The 22,192-nt window shown below is 40.2% G+C and overlaps 1 protein-coding gene across 1 annotated transcript; it reads left to right on the top strand.

Moving 5' to 3' along the window:
- The first annotated feature begins 1,635 nt into the window (after positions 1 to 1,635).
- TFAM (transcription factor A, mitochondrial) lies at positions 1,636 to 21,728 on the top strand. Its single transcript, XM_073353670.1, has 7 exons — positions 1,636 to 1,786; positions 2,356 to 2,489; positions 5,452 to 5,522; positions 11,913 to 12,062; positions 14,881 to 14,976; positions 17,196 to 17,252; positions 20,811 to 21,728. The coding sequence occupies exons 1-7, from the start codon at positions 1,725 to 1,727 to the stop codon at positions 21,075 to 21,077; spliced, it is 837 nt and encodes a 278-aa protein (XP_073209771.1). The 5' UTR covers positions 1,636 to 1,724; the 3' UTR covers positions 21,078 to 21,728.
- The last annotated feature ends 464 nt before the right edge of the window (positions 21,729 to 22,192 follow it).

Here is a 22,192-nt window from a genome sequence, read left to right as displayed (position 1 = left end):
CACAGGTGCCTCTGCTGGGTGGTTTCAATGTTAAAAATATGACAAGGTGTTTTAAGACACTAAGTGGTCTCCTTTCCCTTTTGGACATTAAAGTAGGAAAAACGGTACTGGTATTTCTGGACCAATAGACAAAAGAAGCCCCTGGGCTTTGAGACAGGCACTAATTGAACTAGATTCTGGGTAATAAACTGCCTAACAACTTCCATGTCAGAGTACTAAGGACAATGTTGTCACACAACTGTACCAACAAGCAGAAACAGCCTGGTGACATTGTGGCACTGACCAAAAAGAGGCACCAAAATAAAGAAAAAACATATCAGTGTGTCAAAAGAAAGAACAGCCCTAGAGTACCAAAAACAGTGCTTAGCCCTAAAGACTAGTGCTATCTCCCACTACAGTGGACACTGAAGTAATGATACAATGGTGTCAAAAATCTATAAAATCACACTGAAACTGACTAGAAGACAAAGCTATTAGTAAGAAAAGAATCCCCCAGAAAAGTTGGTTAGGATCTGCTAAAGAGGTGAAACAGTGGCTCCTGAGGTGCAGGCTTGTCCTGAAAGCTATTTCATTACAGTAAAGAAGAAATTGAAAGGTCAAGGACAGCACATATACTCTCCTGCAGATAGCACATGACAGCCAATAGAGGCTTGTCTGATTTGCACTCTTTGCAGCTACTCCTGCCCTAAACAAAGCTGTATATGCAATGTAGTTATAGCTGTGTGAGAATCCCATAGGATATTAAAGCGACATGGTGGGTGAGGTAATATCTTACAATGGACCAACTTGTGTGTGTGTGAGAGAGAGAGAGGGCGACAAGCTTTCAAGCCACAAATGAAGAAGAGCTGTGTGGCTTGAGAGCTTGTCACAGAAGTAAATTGATCCAAGAAATTAACCCACCTTGTCTCTGAGTAACACTAGGGAGGCTCCGCCAGTCTCCCACGAAGAGGCTAAAACTCAAGTGTGAGAATCCTGTACAGACACTATCTTTAGAGAAAAATCGTAACTTTAATGCATGCTTACTGACAGCATATAAAAGGGCTTCAAGTGAGGGAATGCAATGATCACCCGCGTGAGTTTCTTCAAATACCTGTATTGGATCGACTTTTTTTTTTAAAGGCAGAATATATTGATTTCAGCGGGGATAGCTGCCTAAAAACTGGTATGTGAGCCGTGAGCTATTCCTGCGCAATTCCAATCTGAGCTAACCGAGTCAAAGAAAGGGCGCGGTGTGGGCGACGGCAGGCGCATTGGAAGGCTGCACAGTGCCCACACATCATTGGAAAAGGCTCCGTAAAGCACTTGTCCGCCTCTGTTTCTCCTTTAGCTCGCAAATCTTTGGGGGAGGGGCCGGCTCGAGATCCGTCATAGGGCACTGAACAGCTCGGATAACACCTAAACGGGGCCAGCTGGGCTTGAGGGGCTGGCCTGAGCCCGAGCCTCGCGGGGGAGGGACCCAGCCGCTACTGGGTCCCCCCGGAAGCCGCTACAGGAAGGGGCGCGCCGAACCCCCAGCTCACCCCCCCCCCCGCCCTTTGCACGCGGCGTCCTCCTCCTCTCCCCCCGCCAGCCGGGGGACGGTTCGGAGCATGCGCTTTGGGGACTAGCTGCCTTGAGGCCCTGTTCCATCAAAGAGGCGGGGCCTGCTTCTTCCCACATTGCACCGCGTCAGCAGCGCGCGCGGCTCTGAGGGGAGCCGCGTCCTGTTTTTGTCTGCCTGTGCTATGGCGGTCGCGCTGCTGGGCCGGGCTCTGGCCGCTTTTCCCAGCCTCCGGCACATTCTCAGGTGAAGGCGCCGCCCGGGGCTAGTGGCGAAACTTTGGAGTGAGCCGGCCGCATTTGGTCCTCCCAGCGCATCTGTCTGTATCCCGCCCCAGCCGCGCTCGTCTCGTCCCCTCGCTCCGTCTTCCCCCTATCGGCAGCACCCCTGGGTGCCCCCCGCGCAGCGTCCCTATCTCCGTCCCGCGCCGCCGGACCCTTCGGGCACCCTCCGCGCATCGTCCCCTCCCTGGCCGCCGCACCCCTTCGGGCACCCTCCGCGCATCCTTCCCTTCTCCCGTTCTGCCCTGTGGCCCTCTTTACTCCTAGGAGGGAGCGTGTCCTTGGGTGGCGGTGATGGAAGTGGCTGACCCAAGCCTGGTTACAAATGCGGAGTTGTTTCTGGGGGAGCTCCTGTGCCTTTTGGCTAGGAACATGATGGGCTGTAAATGTTAGTTGTGGGCTTATTCTGGAGTCTGGTCATACTGTTTACTTTTGGATTGTAAACTAATGGTCACGTTATTTTGAAGTGTAATTTACAGCTAAGTTTACATATTGATGTATTTTTAATATCTGATAACTTTGTGTGTGTTAAAGATGCAGCACTACATACTCAGTGGAGAAGTGGTTTTCAAAACAGATCAGTTCCGATAATCCTCCAAAGCGACCCTTAACAGCCTACTTTCGTTTTGTAAAAGATCAGCAGCCCATTTTTAGGGAACAAAATCCAGGTAAGGAACTCTCTAAAGAAATTTGGTATTAGAATAACTTTTTTTTTTTCATAAACTGATTAGCAACGTAAATAAAATAATTTTATTTTAGTATGAATTAGTTAAAATGTGTTGGCAGTTCTGTTTATTGAACCCAGTTTTATTTCAGATGTGTATGCACTTTTTTCAGTTTTCTTTGGCTAAAAAATTAGACGAGTATTTGAGTCAAACTAAATATTATATGAATAACTAAACTTTATTAACTTTAAAAGAACATATTAAAGTGATAAAATCCAGTAAAATTAAATATCAGGATTGGATGTTAGATACACATACTGCCCATACTTTATATTAGCTCTAAAAAAACTTTGAATTTTAATTCATTCAGAGTAGAATAAATATTTGTTATATTGATAGGGTACTTAAAATGAGAACTTCAAAAAAGAACCCGATTAAATATTTGCGTTGTAATGATTAGCATTCTCTCATTGCATGTGAATATTTATTTTCATGGATACTAAAAAGGTAACTTTTGATTATGTACCAATGCCCAGTACAAGCTTTTATCCTGATGCTTTATCTAGTAATTTGCTGGGCTTTGAAAATGGTGGGTCTGTCCATGACCTAAATTGGGAAAGAGCAAATATTTTTAAGAGTGGGTGTCTTTCCCTTGAATATTTTTAGTTGTCCTAAAGTATGCATGTGTTAATGAGCACCAGATCAGGCTTTCATTCCTATTCGTAGCCAGTGAGAGCTGCAAAATTGAATGATGTTCTGATATGGAAAAAATCATTTGAGAATGGGGAAACTTGGTCTAATTGAGGATTACTGTATATAGAAATTATTATTTTAAAGTACTGAAACTAAATTATGGTTTGATTATCTTGGACAAGTTTTGAGGTAACTCACTTTAAATTATAAACAGTTGAGAATTCTTAAGTCATTTGGCTGTAGAGAGGTTGTAATCAGAAAGTTCTCCTATAAAAATATGCTTGAAGTTCTCGTTCAGTTACCTACCCAGATCCCAGTGCATGATCCCTTTCTGTGACGTAGGCTTTGTCTACACTACCAAGTTTTGTGGCCAAAAACCACTTTGGGCACCACCCTGAAACTAAACGGCAGTTAATGCAGATCACAGAGCATTATGCATTCCTGGTATGAAATATTAAGATGTGCTAACACATTTAATGCTAACTTAAGTTATAGATGGTAGGAAGATGTAGCGAAAGGACAATAGTCTAGCCTAAAGGTGACAGATATGAATAACTGTAGCATATTATTTATCTGGGAAAAAACCACTGTTGTACTTGTGGTCTGAAACACTCTTCTATATTGGCCAGATGCAACAATTGCTGCCTGAGCATCCATGAGCCATCCAGAATCTATAAAAATCCTTAAATTGTAAATCTATGCTACAAATAGCACCATGCGCCCCTCCCCTTTCAAAACTGCAGGGCCAAGTATATGACCTCTGAGTGTGCTGCTCCCTTTGGGGAACAAAGAGCATATCATTGGAATACTCCTGTTCTGCCCTGCACTAGGAACACAGCAGCCCCTGCTTTGACATTCCTCAGCACAGAGAGCTCACAGAGCTACTCATGATGCCACTCCCGGCAGCTGAGGAAGCTGTGGGAGAACATGGAGGGAATCCTCCCAAGGTGCGCAGCGATCAGCTCTGCCTTCCCACAACACTGCACTGTGGGATACATACCCACGCTGTCGATGATGGTGCCGACAATGTGGACATGATCTGTCGACAGAGGAAGCAAGCGTGAACACCCTTTTGTGATTTTGTTTTGTCGACCTTTGGGTGTCAACATAAGTTTTGTCGACAAAACTTGGTAGTGTAGACACAGCCTTTGTCTGCAAATTAGTATATTCCATCCCATGGGCACAAAAAGTTTTTTGTAGACCTGATAAAGTAGTAGTCTTCCTCATCTTGATAAAGTTATCCTTCTTTTCTCCGAAAAGCTAATAATCCATGGCAAAATGTGGCATTGTTGAGTGGAGTGTGAAAGGAGAGGCTGACCCATGTATTTTAGGTCTGTCTTGTCTGCCTATACTTTTTGAGCCTGAATTAGTTACTGAATGCTTAGGTTCAGTCATGTCAATAGTGGAAAAGCGGAACTGGCATTTTTGGAAAGGTGACCTGCAAAAGTGTGTTGGCGGGGAGGAATTGAGCCTGTGCCCTTTCTCTCACTAAGATGTTTAAAGAAAGCCTTAAAAGATTTTTGTCAACAAAAATTTTAACTGCTTCTATTTTACAAGGTCAAGTCTTGTTTGACCTGAAAAACTTTCTGATTGAAGGATTCATGACATGATGATATTACAGAAGTAAGGAGTGAAAGCTAATTGAGAAGGGAAGGGCATTTTAGGCTAATTCTCTAAACCGTTGTTTGTGGGAAATTGGGGATTGGTTAACACTTCAATGATTGACATTTTAAATGAAGTACCTGCCATTTGAAGATTCAACACCACTTCTCATTCAGTTAAGGTGTGAAGCTGAACCTGTACCTGGTGTATTTCAGCAGATCCTCTGGCAAAACGAGGGAAGTTGAGACTTGACTATCCTGTTATTTCTAAGTAAGAAACCAAAACAAAAGCAAGGAGAAACTTTAAACTTTAAAAAAACAAACAAAAAACTCTTTCAGTATGCAGTGTAATGAAGAAAAAAGAAACATAAGCCCAACTTCTAAAAATTTCTGTATAGGTCACACACAAAAAAATTCCTGTTTCTGAAATAGTGACATTTAATCTTTCTGTTAGGAATAAAAGAAAAGCTATTTTATTCACCTGGTGTTCAGTTTCTCGTACTGGCATGTTAAGACAGATTTTATGGAAAAAGAATGTCTGTGGCAGAAAAATACAAGTAGCAAATTCTTTCCTGGGGAAAACGAAGAACATTTTAAACATTAAAACAAGTTCAATTTTCTTACTCTCTTCCTTGTAAACAAAAAAGTTAAAATTTTCTTTTGTTTCACAGATGTGAGCATTTTGGAGATAGCAAAAAAAATTGCATATGCTTGGAAAGAGTTACCAGTGTCAGAGAAACAAGTAAGCTTGATTTTTTTTTTCTTTTGTTTTATGCTCTTTCAGTTGCATATTGAGTCTTATCTTTATGTTGGCTGGGTTTGGTGTGTCTTATCGAAGGAAAATTTGTTGAAAAGTTTGTAGCATGGTAATTTATAGTATTCTGGAGTTCTCAGATTTTTGGGACCACCCCATCACTCCGGTTTTAGACCTGGATATGGGGCATATGGTATTGCAGAAATTGATCTCTCCTACTAACGATGAACAAGAATAAAGTGTGTACTGATTCTTTTTGAACTGTTGCCTTAAACACCTGATCATAAAGTGGTGTTGACTGATTTGCAGTCCTTAGCAAATGTCTTAACTTCTTTCATAATGAGAATTCCCAGAGGATAGTACTTTGGACAGTTGCTCATCTTCCCTGAGAGAAGTGTCATGGGATTCTACAAGGTTCTGTTTTACTCCCCTTTGATCAATTAATATATGTAGTTTTTGTGATGGTTAGGAAGGAAATACGTGCCATTGTGTTTTTCAGTGTGTTGAGAAAAAGCTCTGGTTTTTTTCCTCATCTGATCCTATTGGGACATATTACTTGGTATCTCCATGAGAGCTGGCTGAGGTTCAATCCAGAGAAAACCGAAATAGTACTTGTAGGTTATTAAACAGTTGGAAGGATTGGCAAAGGCTGTAGTGACACCCCTAAGGGTACATGGTGCTGTTTGTAGTGTAGATTTACAATTTAGGGATTTTTATAGATCCTGGATGGCTCATGGATGCTCAGGTGGCAATTGTGGTCTGAAACACTCCGTTCTATATTGGCCAGATGAGACAAGTGCAACAGTGTTTTTTTTCCCAGATGAATAATTTGCTACAGTTATTCATATCTGTCACCTTTAGGCTAGACTATTGTCCTCTCTATATGTCTACATCTTCCTACCATCCATAACTTAAGTTAGTATTGAATGTGTTAGTACATATTAATATTTCATACCAGGAATGCATAACACCGGTGCTCTGTGATCTTCATTAACTGCCATTTTGTTTCGGGTTGGAGTCCAAGGTGTTGATTTTAAGATATAAAATTCTAAATGGTTTGGAATCTGATTAACTTTAAATTTGTCTGTCACTGTGTGATATCTAGAGGTGTGGAAGTGGGCTTGTGGTAGGGCATTTTCTAAGAAAGGGACTTCAGATCTGGAACTCTTTTTTTTTTCCTCTTCCACAAGAAACCTGGCTTTAACTTTTGGGGCCTGCTGTTAATGCACTTTTTTTTCCCTTGCGTGTTCATGGAAGAAGCAAGCTGAAGTATTTAAGATGTTTAGATTTCTATTGGTTGTATTTCGGGGGGGAACTATTACAAGGATTCTAATTTTGATTTTAATTGTAATAGTATTAAATCTATGTGCTTTGTAATATACAAGTGAAATAAACTGCATAAATCTTGTTGCTCAAATATAGCATCTAATCTTGTTGCATTATAGAAAATAGCTATTCAGAGGGGTCCCACATGATTATACTAACCTGTATGTTTCCTGTTTCTCTTGGTCTCCTGTCTTTGTGCTGTTATGGTAAATGACTCACATTTTGTAAGAGATCACGTAGTACAGTCTTTCCTCCTGATGAGATTATTATCCTGGAGTTTAGGCTCTAATCTGTTGAAAATAATTTCTCTAAAGGTACTATCTGTGTGAGATTTTTCAGTTGTAGGTCTTAACTTCTCAGTGCAAGACTGGGAAACTTGTCCGTTACCTCTCCCTTTGATCCTTGAAGGCAGCAGTAGAGAGGTAGAGTATGAGCTAGGTCCCTAGTGCAGTTGCTACCCACTGCAGAATATAAATGCTGCCCTTGGAACATTCCAAGCCAGTTCCTTCTTGACTACAGTTATCAAAGGAACTCCCTTTTGGAGGCAGCACCTGACTGTCCATTGCCCTAGTTTCCAGTAACATATTAGGTATTTATCTTCAGGTTTCCTCTCTGCTTTCCTGTCAAATCCGCTCTGTTAACTATATTTTTGAGGCCTTTGCTTTGGGTACTTTGGTGACTCAGCACTTTGACACCTGCTTTGGCTCTTGAGTGCAAGTCGCTTCTGGTACTCTGCACTACTTTGGCACTCCAGCACTTGTCATCTTGGCCATTCCATCCTTGCTGTGGTGCTAGCAGTGTTCTAAGATGGGTTCTCAGGACACATTTTTTGGTGGCCTCAGAGTGCGGCCACCAACTCTTGCTGGTGGTTACTCTCATATTTTTTTTCCCTAAAATACTTGATTAGCTTTAGGAAAAACAAATAAATATGCACATATACGTGTCCAAATCATTGTAATTTATTTTTGATAGCTAGTAAGTCTGCTGTGAAAAATGATAACAAACATACAAGTATCACTTTTCACGGCAGACTTACTCAGCCCTGGCAAGCCTTGGGACAAATTAAGCCCTGGATTGGCAGGGAGGAGGGGTGTTGGGGAGGCAGTGGGAGTCAGAGACAATGGGGTGTGTGGATGGCTGGGGGAGGAAGCGGGGGGCTGGAGCCTGAAGCCTTGTGTCCAGATCCCAAAGCCCCAGGGACGGGGGATGGAGCCTGAATCTGTGCAACTGGAACCTGGGGCCTGCTGCCACATAGCTGGAGCTCTGGGATGGAGCCCGAAGCCCCGCTGCCAGAGCCTGCTGCCTTGCCTCCCCAGAGCTGAAGCCCAAAGTCTGAGCCCCACTGCCCCGGGGAAGGTGGGGAACTCACTGTCTGCCTGCTCCTCCAGCGTTATGCCCCAGGTGTCTCTGGAGGGCAGCAGTGGCCAACCCCTGCTGGCAGCCCTGCAACCAACACCAAGGCAGTGCATCCAAGAGAAACAAGGAGGGACAACTACTTTGCCACTCTCTCCCCTACCCCCTACCATCACAGCCCTGGAGACTGGCCACAAGAAAAGCCCCTGGTGGCTGTATTTGAGAAACGCTGTTCTAAGAGCATGAGTGCTTGAGTTCGTGTTTCAGTGCCACAGTTAAGGCTGCCTTGTTATTCCTGCACCAAATGCACCTGTTTTGCAGTGTGGTGTTTATTTTCTTTGGTTCTGTCCTTCTCTCAGCAAATTCCAAACTTCCTTCCACCCCAGTAAGCCCACCAGGGCAGCTTCACCACCAAAGCACTCTATGCCACCACCACAAGCAAAACCAATGACTTCACTGAGCATGAGCTTCTCAGTGCTCTTGGACCTCTGTACTCCACTTTTGTAATGAACTTCTGCTCATTGGATAAGGCAGAGCATCTTTATGAGAGGCTGAGTCTGGAGGTGCCAGGAGAGGGCCAATAACCTCTTGATATACCTCTTTTGAAACCCTGGCTCCATGAAGGTCTCTGTCAAGACCTGTTTAGATTTTTGCTTTACTCTCATGTGATTGAAGTGGAAAGGAGATGGTGATGTCCTTGTTAATCTGGGTCAATCATTCTTGGTCCTTCTCAAAGCCCGCAATCTTGACTTCAAGGCGTTCCCTTTGCTGTGCAGCAGCAGATATAGGAACTCTTGTGATGGTTGGAGAGCTTTTGCGCAGAGGTTAATGTGTCCTAACTCAGACCTCTAATGTCAGAGCTCTCAGCACAGAGGCACTAGCGGTCTTTGCGTCTTGCACTAGGGCTGCTATTTGCCCTTGGAAGGTTGAAGTACTTACTTGATGCCAAATAATTCCCTACTACAGAAGAATGCTATGACAGCAACTCACAGGGGAAGATTTAACCTTCCCCTAGGTTTTACAAAAGCTGTCCAAATGGCTGATTTTTTTTTTCCCTGTTGAAATCATTCCAGGAATCTAAAGAGCTTCAGTTGAGATATGTGGGCTTGAAACGCTTGTCCCATAGGTTGGTTTTGCCTTTCATCAACTGGCCCATATTGTATAAACAAGACTTCCCCAGAAATCTGTACTTGTGCTGATGTTCTTAGTGTATATATACAGCTGACCAGCCGCCCACCTCGGCAACGAAGTTCACATATGCTGATGACATCTGCTTGGCAATAGCCAGAAAGGAGCTCTGAGGAACTGGAGTCCTGCCTGTCATCTGACCTTGACATCTGGTCAGGTATTTTTCAAAGTGGTGACTTAAACTAAACACAATAAAGACAGCGTCATCTCATTTCCATCTTGCCTACTGGTTATCTCATCAATAGCCGCAGGCCTTTCTGAACAATCAGCTGATATATTTTATTTTTTTTTACCATACCCTACTTATTTGGGGTTACAGCTAAACTGTTCTCTGTGTTCTTTTGACAACATTGAGAAGACACACTAAAATTCAGTTGAAATTTGCACTCCTCCACAGGCTTGCTAGCAGCTCATAGGGCGCTAGTGCTCACAAGGTGCTAATTATTGCACCTGCCAAATACTGTGCGGCAGCATGGGGCTCCAGTCATCAGTATGTCACACTGGTCTCAACGATCAGCTTTGCTCTTCAAATCATCACCGGTGTGACCCTGATAGCTCCAGCCTCCAACTTCCCAGTCCTGGCTGGCATTGCTCTTCCAACAATTAGGCGTGAAGGCAGGGCCCTGGCCACACTGACTGTCAAGACAGCTTACTTCACAATTTTGTCTCAAAACCACATAAGAAAGCCAGCTAAAGTCAAGCTGCCTCTTTTCTGAAATAGTTTGCCTCTTAGGCAATACATTAGACACAACCTTTCTAAGGAACAGGAGCAACAGATGATGTAGGACTATATTTTGGATCGATGCTTTTCTTGTCAGGTAGTCAACTCAGATCTACATCCTCTAGTCTCTCCTGATCAGCTCCTCCGTGGCCCTCAGAACAACCATATGATCCTTCTTTGTTACAATAGGATACCTTGTGGTCATGGGCAGTTTAACCTACATCTTTACTACTGGGGTTTCTCCACCTCCTTGTCCTGCCCCTGTGGAGCTCAAAAGCACAGTGTGCTAGGCTGTTACCATCTTGATGGTGAATAGATGCACTTGACTTTTCCAGATGCTGCTGCTGTAATAGTTGTTACATCACTTACCAAACATCTAATTTGTTTGTATTTGTGCCATGAGAAGCTATAATGTCAGAACACGAACTGGCCTAAAATAGATTGCTCACACGACTGCGCCAGGCTTGAAGGTTGATTGAAAGTATGTACTTCTGGGGGATGCTGCTAGTTAAATTTCTCACCCTCTCCAGGAGAATGGGGAAGTGGTCATTATTAGCGGGAAGATTGTATTGCTGCGCATACTACTGAAATCCTCACAAACAACTTCAGTGAAATCTTTAATTTTTCATTACTTTGGTATCCTTTTGATACTGAAATTGGGATGTGAGAGGAGGGAATAGGATGGTATTTAGGGGAAATCAGGAGAGTAACTCCTCAGCTGTTCTTGAGCTTGCATGCAGCCAGCTTGACAAGTGACAGAGCTAGTGTGCTCTGAGTTGTTACACCTGTCTCTGAAGGCCAGTCAGGAGCATTCAGAGATATTAGGAGGCCCATCACTGGTGTAGTTGCTGCATTAGCACTTAAGTAATGGAATATGACATAATGATAGTTAACACATTAGTTAGATTTTCAATCCAAATGATGGTGTAAATGGTATGTACCATTGATACAGTTGCTGTGAATGCATAGGATACATGCATGGCAGAGGGTCTAAAGATTAGTTATATCGAATTACTCTTGTGTAGATCATGAGGTTACTTCATCCTGAAGACTAACTCCCATGGATTATGTCCCCCCTGGAAAAGGAGGGGCAGGACAAAGATATGGGGCTGTTACACATGGGAGGTGAGGGCTCATGTTACAAGAACTCTTCTTTGCTAGAGATGATGTGCATCTCTGCTGCACTGATTATTTCTAGGGACTCTGTGAAGCCTGATGATTCTGTTTACTGCATGGCAGGCCAACAGCTGTATCCTGCTATAGCCTGCATGGTTTGGAAGGCTGTTTGATCTTTAGAATGTTTTAAAGCAGTGGTTCTCAACCAGAGGTACTCATATTCTTGGGGGTATGCAGAGGTCTTCCAGGGGATATATAAGTTCATCTAGATATTTGCGTTTTTGTATAACAGACTACATAAAAAGCATTAATGAAGTCAGTACAAACTAAAATTTCATAGACAATGACTTGTTTATACTGCTCTATACACTGAAATGTAAGTACAGTATTTATATTCCAGTTGATTAATTTTATAATTATATGGTAAAAATGAGAAAGTAAGCAATTTTTCAATAATAGTATGCAGGGTCACTTGTCTTTTTATGTCTGATTTTGTAAGCAAGTAGTTTTTAAGTGAGGTGAAATTTGGGGATACGCAAAACAAATAAGACTCCTGAAAGGGGTACAGTTGTCTGGAGAGGTTGAGAGTCACTGTTTTAAAAGTAGAATGTTTAGCTGAAATGGTCAGTTATGTTTGCTTTCTTTGGTTGTTTTCATGGTTTTTGTGCTTATAGACATATGAAGCAGCTGCAAAGGTAGAGAGGCAAGCATACAAAGAAGAGCTGGCCATATACAAAGCACAGTTAAGTCCAGCCCAGATAGTAGCTTTGAAAGAAGAAAGGAGACAAAAACGGGCAAAAAGAAAAGCAATGAGGAAAAAGAGGGTAAGTACTCAAAATGTGATTTCATTTTCACTTTTAAGGTAACTTAAATGTATTAATCTGGTTGTTTCAAATGGTTATTAGACATGGATCATGATTACAATGCAAGGCTAGAAATAATGTTTTAAAGGAATGCTGTCAGGTTAAAAATCGTACTTAAATCATTACTGATGTTCCCATAATAGTTGGGTTTATTAATTGATTACTTTATTTAATTTGCTTCTCACTATGTTATACTTTTTTCCATTTCACTTAACTGAGACCATGAAAGTAGACCAGCCAGTTTCACCTTCTGGTGCATGAGAATCAGCACAGTCCTGCAATATTTGGTTGCAGATGCTGCGAAGCCACGTATTAATCCTGATTTGCCACCGCCTGGAACAGTCTCCCCTCTGCCAAGGGTAAAGATGGCAGATAATTCCAGCAAAAAGAACAAGTAACAGTGACTAGGTAGCAAGTGCTCTGCTCCAGTTATTTCTCATATGGATGGTGTCCTGGAGGAGGCCTGTCAGGAGGAATCAGCAACACCGGAGGTGTCCTGGAAATAGCTTTCCATGAACATTCAGTCCACCAGCCCCTGAATTTGGCAGCTCCAGGATGTCATCCAGTTGATTAAGTCTCCCCAAAACCATTGTAGCCACCAACACCTATACTAGATAGGGGTAGTAAGCTTGGCACTTCACGTGTCCTTTGTATCAGAATAAGAAATCCAGAATTAAGAAATGTAAATATTCTCCTTCCACTCCTTCTGTGATGGGTTCACCCTGGGGTGCCACCTGGAACTTGAGTACCACTGAGCCCCCAAACCCACCAGTCTGGGCTCCCTCTCTCACTGCACTGCTGTGACAAGCTGCATAGCCCTCCAGCCTACACTTTCACCAGCATTTATACAGGTAAGGGACACACCTAGCTGCAGTTACACACAGGCTCTCTAACCATCAGCTTCCCAGCCTGGGACCCCAGAGCAGTACCATCCTGCCCTGGTCAATTCTGGCCAGTATATGGGTTTAATATCTGATCCGCCTCTCCCTCAATATGAAGAGAACAGTGCATGCTTGGTTACCATAAGTAGAGATATTCCCTAAGCACTCCAGTGAAAGCTCACTGGTTTAGATTAAAATAAAAACAAGTTTTTATTAACTACAAATGGTTTAGATTTATTAGGTTATTAAATTTTTAAGTGATTATAAGGGATAGCAAACAGATCAAAGCAGATTGCCTAGCAAATAAACAAAAAACGCACACTAAGCTTAATATACTAGATAGGTTATGAATTAGCAGATTCTCACCCTAAGAGATGATACAAGCAGGCTGCAGATTCTTAAGGGGCAAGATGCACTTGCTTTACAGCTTGGAATCCCCAGCTGTTTCATACACAGGCTAGAAATCCCTTTAGTCTAGCACTTCTCCCAGTTCAGTCTTTGATCCTCAGGTGTTTCCAGGAGTCTTCTTGTGTGGGGAGTGAAGAACCACAGATGATGTTACTCCCTGCCATGTATAGCTTTAGCATATGGCGGGAACCCTTTGTTTCAAAACTTGGTTCCCAGACCAGTTTGTGGAAAAATACTGACATCCCAAGATGGAATCCAGAATCCTGTGACCTGGTCACATGTCCTTGTAGAGTCATAGCAGCCATTACTTACAGGCTGTTAGGAGTGTCCTCAGGAAGGCTCACCAGGTGGGAGATAAGCTTCTCTGAAGGCCTATTTTTTTTTTCCCTAATGGCTCATTGCCCTGAATATGCCCTTCCCAATGACCTATCTAGACTGAAAGCATCTTGTCTAGTGGGCATCACCCAGGTGTAGCTACATTTGAAATACAGATACACAGTCAATATTCATAACTTCAGATACAAAAATGATACATGCCTACAAATAGGATAATCCTATTCAGCAAATCCTAACTTTTCCAATGACACCTCACATGACTTATCTTGCATAAAATACATCATAATTATGCTATAATCATATAATATAATAATATTACTATGAAGAATACAGGGTGCCATGTGTCACCTTCATCTTCCCCTGAAGAAGGGGCACTTTTGGATTTAAAACTACAGGTAATGGAAGAAACAGGAAAAGCTCTTTAAAGCAGACTGTTTTGGTGTAATGCTTTGCAATGTAGTCACCTCTCAGTATGAGTCCAGAGTCTGTCCAATGAGTGCAGGAAAATCCTGATCAGGAGTAAGGTGAAACTACCAAACAACTTCTCCATTGTCCTAAAGAAAGAGCTGTCTATCTTCCTCTAATCAATGCTTGAAAATATCATAAGATCACAACTGGAGCAATCCAACAAATAGAGGTTCCCAGGCAAGACCAGAAATTGTATGCTGTTTAATATCAAAGGCAAATTGTTAACCTGCTGAAGAGAAATGTGGCAGCCTTACTAATAAATTAACCACTCATTTTTGTTCAAGGAGTCCACTGATAGCCAAATAAAAATGACCCTCAGAAGAAACTGAGATGTTTAGTGCAGCCCTCCACACTTTGGTTCATGTAGCTAGTCATGATCCCTTCCTCCAGTGGGCTCAAATCTATCTTATTGTCTCAATCTGGGTTAAAGTATGAGTGGTTCACAAATGAAGACTAGTTTGGTGTTAGGGTAAACCTTAACGCTCTCTTGTCCCCAGTGCAATGCAATTTTGCATAAGAAATTGATCTTTTTGTAAAATGCTTCTTTTTTTTTTTTTAGTAAGTGTAAAATGGCCAATAAAAAGCTAATGATATAATCAGCTTTGCTAAAATGAATTGAAACAAATATATTCAATGGGTTCACTCATTCACAGAAAAATAACTTCTACTTTCTTACAATTTTTTAGGAATTAACAGTGCTTGGAAAGCCTAAAAGACCTCGTACTGGCTTTAACATTTTTATGTCTGAACACTTCCAAGAAGCTAAGGGAGTTTCAGTTCAGGTAAACAAGACAAAATTGGTTAATTTTAGATTTCTTCATTGTTAAAATGACCATCTTCCAAAATTTGTTACATTCAGAAAATGTGTTCTAGCTTCTCTTATAGGTAACAATTCAAATAGTTCAGTATTTCTGGATCTTCCTTTGCTAGGCAGAAGTTGGAATTTTTAGGGCATGGTTGAACACTTGCTGTTAATTGCTTGCTATCCAAACTGAGCCACTCAATGGATGCATAGACTTAATACATCAGAAAGTCTTGCAGTACTGTATACACTCTGAAGACTTAGGGCTTGTCTACACTTACATTTTATAGCACTCTAACTTGCTGGCTCATGGGTGTGAAAAATCACCCCCCTGAGCACAGCAAGTCTGAGCGCTTTAAAGCGCTAGTGTAGACAGGCTCCAAGCTAATCCCCTCGTGGAGGTGGATGTGCTGAGAGAGCTTCTTCAAAGTGCTGCTGCGGGAGTGTTCCCGCGACAGCATTTTGAAGTTTCCAGTGTAGCCATGTCCTTACTCCCTCTTATTCAGTAACTGGATAATTGCATCTTTCCCTGCCTCTTTCTTAGGTCTAAACACAAGGTTGCATCACTTTAATGAAGACCTTGTCTGCACAAGAAATTTGCACCAATTTAAATTCAGGTGTGAAATTAAACGGATTGGAGTAAATCAGTAAAAACCCTTGTGTGGACATGATGACTTTGGTTTAAGTGTGGCTTATTTTGGATTAGCTTCAGCCTATTCCAAATTGATTTAAACTATAAATAAGCCATACAGAAGGGTGCTCCAGTTTAACCAAATCAGCACTTGTCTATACAGTGGGGTAATGCGTTCTACTGTGTGCGATTTCTAAAGCATGCTAATGTGTTGATTGGTCTATGTAGACCCTGCTAGTGTGCCATAAAGGTTCCCTAGTACACTTTAACATAGTACTGTTTCAAACAGCACTACCTGAAAGCACACCAGTAGGGTCTACAAATGCACACCTAATTAAAATAGATTCAGATCATGATTAAAGTTGATCTGACTGGATAGAAAACTATGTTTAACCATGCTTAATATCAAGGCCACTAATTTCCCAGCAGAGTGGAAGGAACTCTTTGATATCCTGCAATTACATTTGATTATATGGAGGGAGGGGTCAGCAAGTGATGCAAGGCATTTCTCTTTGAGGTGGTCCATTCATATAATCAACCAGCTTATTCCCTAGAACTAAGATGATCAGGAATAGTAAATGTAAACTGTATGTCTCATGAAGGTATAGGTCAGTGGCTCTCAATCTTTCCAGACTACTGTATCCCTTTCAGGAGTCTGATTTGTTTTGCATACCCCCAAGTTTCACCTCACTTAAAAACTAACTAGATGGACAACAACAGAAATATATAGATGATCCCCTCGGCAGACTACCCATAAGTCTGCTCATTCATGCTTGAACTTCTTAGTTAATTGGTTTTTGTTTCACTTTTGTATTGGAGCAGACTTTTAGCGATGGGGAAGTATCCACCTCCCAAAAAGTCAGACTATCACTTATGAGTGGTGTCTTCATTCCACCTTGTTTAGTCTCCTCTTCTTGCTCTCTGCTTACCTTCCTTGTACCCTCAATTTTCCATCTGTTTTCTAACATCTACCCATCTTCCAATTCAGCAAACACCTTCATCTTCTATCCTTACTTTCCCCCATAACCAATTGTATTCCTAGTTAGCTTCCTCATATTTACCCCTTCTGTCTTTCTTCCCACGTTTGCTCCCCCTGGCTCTAGTCCCCTTTCTGTGACGTTCTGGGTGCCCATGAGCAAGTCAATTCACCTCTATTTCTCTATCTGTAAAAAGGTCAAAATTACTAGTCCCAGTTTACCTGTTTCATGAAGACTTTGACAGTATTTGTAAAGTTCAAATAATATTTACAAACTGAGTGAAATTATCAAGGTGTCTAATTTGTAAAGTGCAGAGAGCACTTCAGAGATTTTGGTAATTTTCGTGTTGATGCTTATTCATGAACTACAGTGTGTGCTGGTATTCTGTACTGGCACATACTGTTCCATCTCAAGCAGTGCACAACTTTCCATTTTAAGAGCAGGAAGAATGGTGGTTTTTACTGGAATCAAAGGTATTTAGCTGTCAACTAATTTTGCTTTAGGAGGACTTTAGTCCCTTTTAGCCTATACCCTTGAGAATCTCATGATCCAACCTTTTTACATGCGTTTAAGAGAGTTTGTATTTTGTAGGCAAAGATGAAGAATTTATTTGAAGAATGGCAAGATCTATCCAGTTCTCAAAAGCAGGTATGTGTCTAGCTTTTTGTGAAGCTCCAGTCCAGCTAAGTGTTATCCAACTACAGAAGGACAGTTTAGTCATTCTGACTCCGGGACACTCTTGTAAATTCTAGTTACACCAACCTTTTATTATAGTAAAAAATGCACTTTAACTAAAGGATTTTATTTTCATTTATTTTATAAATTCTTGAAACCAATTACACTTCAAGCTGAAATGTCTCATATTGATTCTTAACACAACAGTGACCACTTTTTAAAAAATACTGATAACCTTTCATTAAGCAGTGGAATGGGTGGGTGCCATTGGGGAGGAATATTGATTCCTGAGTATGGAAGGAAAAAGCTTAATCAGTTAAATTTTTTTTCAAATTAACTTCTTGCTTTCATAAATGAAATGAGATCTTTTAAAAAAACTTCAAACTAGTAATGGATTTGGTTCTTATGGGGAATGAGTCCTTTTGCTGTGTTTAATAGAAATTTTAAAATAACACTGTTATGTGCCTGGGAAACATCTTACTTCATGTGTCTTTTTTTTGCTGTCTTTAACGGTGCACTGAGGTATGATGCTCCAGATCTGTGTTTAAGAATATTTGAAGCATTCCACATTAAAACAGTATAAAAACTAGGGCTGTTGATTAATCAGTTAACTCACGCGATTAACTAAAAAAAATTAATCACAATTAAAAAATTAATTGTGATTAATCAGTTTTAATTGCACTGTTAAACAATAGAATACCAGTTGACATTTATTAAATTTTTTGTTTTTCTGCATTTTAACATATATTGTATTCTGTGTTGTAGTTGAAATCGAAGTGTATATTTTTTATTACAAATATTTGCACTGTGAAAATGATAAAGTATTTTTCAGTTCACCTCATACAAATAGTGTAGTGCAATCTCTGTTGTGGAAGTGCTACTTACAAATTTAGATTTTTTTTTGTTACATATTTGCACTCAATAATAAAACAATGTCAAACTTCAGAGCCTACAAGTCCACCCATTCCTACTTCTTGTTCAGCCAATTGCTATGACAAAAAAGTTTGTTTACATTTACAGGAGATAATGCTGCCCTCTTCTTATTTACAGTGTCACCAGAAAGTGAGAACAGGCCATTCACATGGCACTTTTGTAGCCGGTATTGCAACGTATTTACATGCCAGATACGCCAAAATATTAATATGCCCCTTTATGCTTCAGCCAACAATCCAGAGGACATGCTTCCATGATGATGATGCTCGTTTTAAAAAAACAAAACAAAAAAATGCTTTAATTGTGACTGAATTCCTTTGGGGAGAATTCTATGTCCCTTGCTTTGTTTTACCCACATTCTGACATATATTTCATGTTATAGCAGTCTCAGATGATGACCCAGGACATGTTGCTCATTTTAAGAACGCTTTCACTCCAGATTTCACAAAACACAAAGAAGGTACCAGTGAGAGATTTCTAAAAAGAGCTATGGCACTCAACCCAAGGTTTAAGAATCTGAAGTGCCTTCCAAAATCTGAGAGAGACAGGATGTGGAGCATGCTTTCAGAAGTCTTAAAAGAGCAACACTTCAGTGCAGAAACTACAGAACCTGAACCACCAAAAAAGAAAATCAATCTTCTGCTGGTGGCATCTGACTCAAATAATGAAAATGAACATGCGTCAGTCCATACTGTTTTGGATTGTTATTGAGCAGAACCCATCATCAGCGTGGACACGTCCCCAAGAATGGTGGCTGAAGCATGAAGGGACATATAAATCTTTAGTGCATCTGGCAGGTAAATATCTTGCAATGCCAGTTACAAAAATGCTATGCGAATGGTCTGTTCTCACTTTCAGGTGATATGGTAAACAAGAAGCGGGCAGCATCATCTCCTGCAAATGTAAACAAACTTGTTTGTCTGAGCAATTGGCTGAACAAAAAGTAGGACTGAATGGACTTTGTTTCATTTTTGAATGCAGGTTTTTTACCTAATTCTATGTTTGTAAATTCAACTTTCATGATAAAGCGATTGCATTACAGTACTTGTATTAGGTGATTTGAAAAATACTATTTCTTTTGTTTTTTTACAGTGCAAATATTTGTAATCAAAAATAAATATAAAGCGGGCACCTTACTCTTTATATTCTGTTTTGGAATTGAAATCAATATATTTGAAAATGTAGAAAACATCCAAAAATATATAAATAAATAGTATTCTATTATTGTTTAATAGTGTGATTAATTTTTTTAATCGCTTGACAGCCCTAATAAAAACCCAATTGGCCTTTCTTAATCTTGACTTTCTTTTAAACCTGGCATTCCTTGTCCTGAATTTCCTCTGTCCAAATAATGTTTGTTTGAATGTGTAGGTGGAGCACACAGCTATTTTATATTTCATACGCCTTTCTAGAGAGAGAATTGAGTTTGAAATTGGTTGTGCAGAAATATCTGTTTGGTTTCTCTTTCCAGCTGTAATCCTTATGTACCCCAGCTTCATCAAACTTGTACTCCAATGCAAAACCTTAATGACCTCAGAAATGGTAAGGCAGAATCATTTCCCAAATGCATGGAGTGTGACAGTCAGATGTGCTGATCTGTTGGCATAACTGATATAAAAGAATATGATCTTATTGTTAAGGTTTTGTGTTAAAGTGCAAATTTGAAGTTGAGGTCGTGTATTGCTTTTTGGTTTTTGTTGGAAACAAAAGCCTTATGGAGTATTGGAGTACATTATCAAATCAATAGTTGAATGGAGAGAAATGCACAAGTCTTTCTACTTAACTTTTTATTTCCATTCTTCTCAAGTTCTGGATGGATGGAATTTGTCCTGTTGTAACCTTAACTGTCCCTAAACATAGTATTTCTTAGCTAATATTTACTTAGCAATGGGGAAAAGGGAGAGTTAAAGATTTTATCTGGAGGTCTAATGAGTCTGTGCAAAAAGGTAAAACGCTTCTCATGTACTCTCATAAGAAGACTTCATGCAAACAGAGTATATTATATTGTAAGCTCAAGATGGGGACTTGTCTGTCTGGGTAAAGCATCAGGCCATACAAATAGTTTTTCTAACATTTAAAATTGAAAAGGCAGTTTCTTCATTGAAGTATTAAGTCTGAAATCTCAACATGGTTTCACTGCTCATGAGTTTATTAGAGCATACAGCTAATGCTTTATCTGGTTTAGCTGAAATTGCTTAAAACATTCCAGAAGAGTAAATTTGCAAATTTTAAATACGCAATTGTCTGAATATTCTACCTCAACATAAGACCCTAGGATGGAGGGAAAATTGAAGGTGTAGGGAGCCTGAAGGTCTCAAGAAGCAGAAGAAATGACAGCTCTTAGGAAAGTGAAGGTAGAGGTTACTGAGGAATTTGAAATAGACTCTTATGTTGTTTAAAGAGATAAATAACTTACTATGCAGCAACTTATTATTGCTTTCATTTGTGAGTGAATTTGATTCTAAGAAACAGATGCTTCAAATTCTTGTGGAGCATTGGGAAGGGGAAAATGCCATGGGATTTGGCAGAATTTCCATTTCCAGTAACAGCCAGAATTTTACTTAAAGAAATATTGAAACATTTTAAATCATTTCTCAGACATATCTACAGCTTGCTGAAGATGACAAGGTTCGGTATGAAAATGAAATGAAGTCATGGGAGGAGCAAATGGTTGATGTTGGACGTGAAGATCTGATACGTTACAAAAACAGAAGACTCAAAAAGTCAAGAGTTGCAACAGAGAAGAAAACCGTAAAAAAGGTTATTTCAAAAAAGAGAGTTAAAACTATAAAGATTCAAAGAACTAAAGAGTCTTCATCGCCAGAAGTTAAGGCAAAATTAAAAACAACAAGTTCTGAAGAATAAAGCTGGTAAATGTTTTATATTTAATTCCTTGATTGCCATGACTTTATTCTGCTTGTAAGTGTTAGTGCTAGTGCTAAGTGCATTGAATTTTTGGGGAAAAAATGATTGTTTATATAAGATATATTTAAGAAAAAATTGGGTAAGAGGGATTTGAATCTCTCTCAGAATTATCCAGAGAAATTATTTCTGCAGGTGTAACATAGTCTGTATAAACACAATCAAAATTAATCAAGCTGTGAATACTTTTCATACTGACTGATCGTGATGGGGAAGAGCATTCTTGAGCCCACAATAATGCAGACAAGTGTTAGTTTTTGTAACTTATACAATATTTTAATGAAAGCAACCATAATCTACAATATTACCTTCTAGATGTTGTAACTAATTAGAAGGTGAAGCTTGAATTTACAACAGAGGTATGTTCTGTTCCCTCCCTAATGTTAACAGCGCATGCATTAGCTGGAAATAAATGTCTAGGTGTGTATTTTTGGTAATTTCAGTTCTTCTCTCAAAAATGTAAACTTCAGAATTATGTACACATTTAGTTTTATTACTTCCATATTCATCTGTATACCACTTCCTATGTATCACACATCTATGCATACATTTAAGTTGCATAGAATAAAAAATCAGTGAGTTTTGTACAAAGTATTTTCCCTTGAGTTTTATGCCATTACTTCAAAAATCTGCAAAACACCATTTTGTCATTCAGTTTTGGGGTAGTTTCCAAGGGAAGCAATATACACTTTTTAAAAGTTATCAGCTGTTACAAAACAGTGCTTTCTGATAAATGTGGGTTTTGCCAAGAACTGATTGGTGTCTCTTGGAGCCTTCTCCTCCCCTTGCTGAAGTCAGCAGCAACACTCCAGGCCTCTAGAGAAGTTACATTTTAGAAACAAAAACGCAAATTAAAAACACAAACTATTTTCTCTTTTATTTCCAAACGTGGTCCACAACTCAAGATTTTTTTAATTCTTGTGGTTGTCAATTTATCGCGGTGTTGTGAGCCTATAGCGCCCACCCTGTGCTTACGCTCCTCCCGGTGCGCCATCACTTCCCCCCTGGACAGAGTCCCAGAGCAGCGGGGAAGACGCTGTCATTAGGTCTGAGGCCTG

This window comes from Lepidochelys kempii, chromosome 7, assembly GCF_965140285.1.
Source record: "Lepidochelys kempii isolate rLepKem1 chromosome 7, rLepKem1.hap1, whole genome shotgun sequence".
NCBI lineage: Eukaryota > Metazoa > Chordata > Testudines > Cheloniidae > Lepidochelys > Lepidochelys kempii.
The sequence above is the reverse complement of the archived record's forward strand: the minus strand, read 5'-3'. Positions and strand labels throughout refer to the sequence as shown.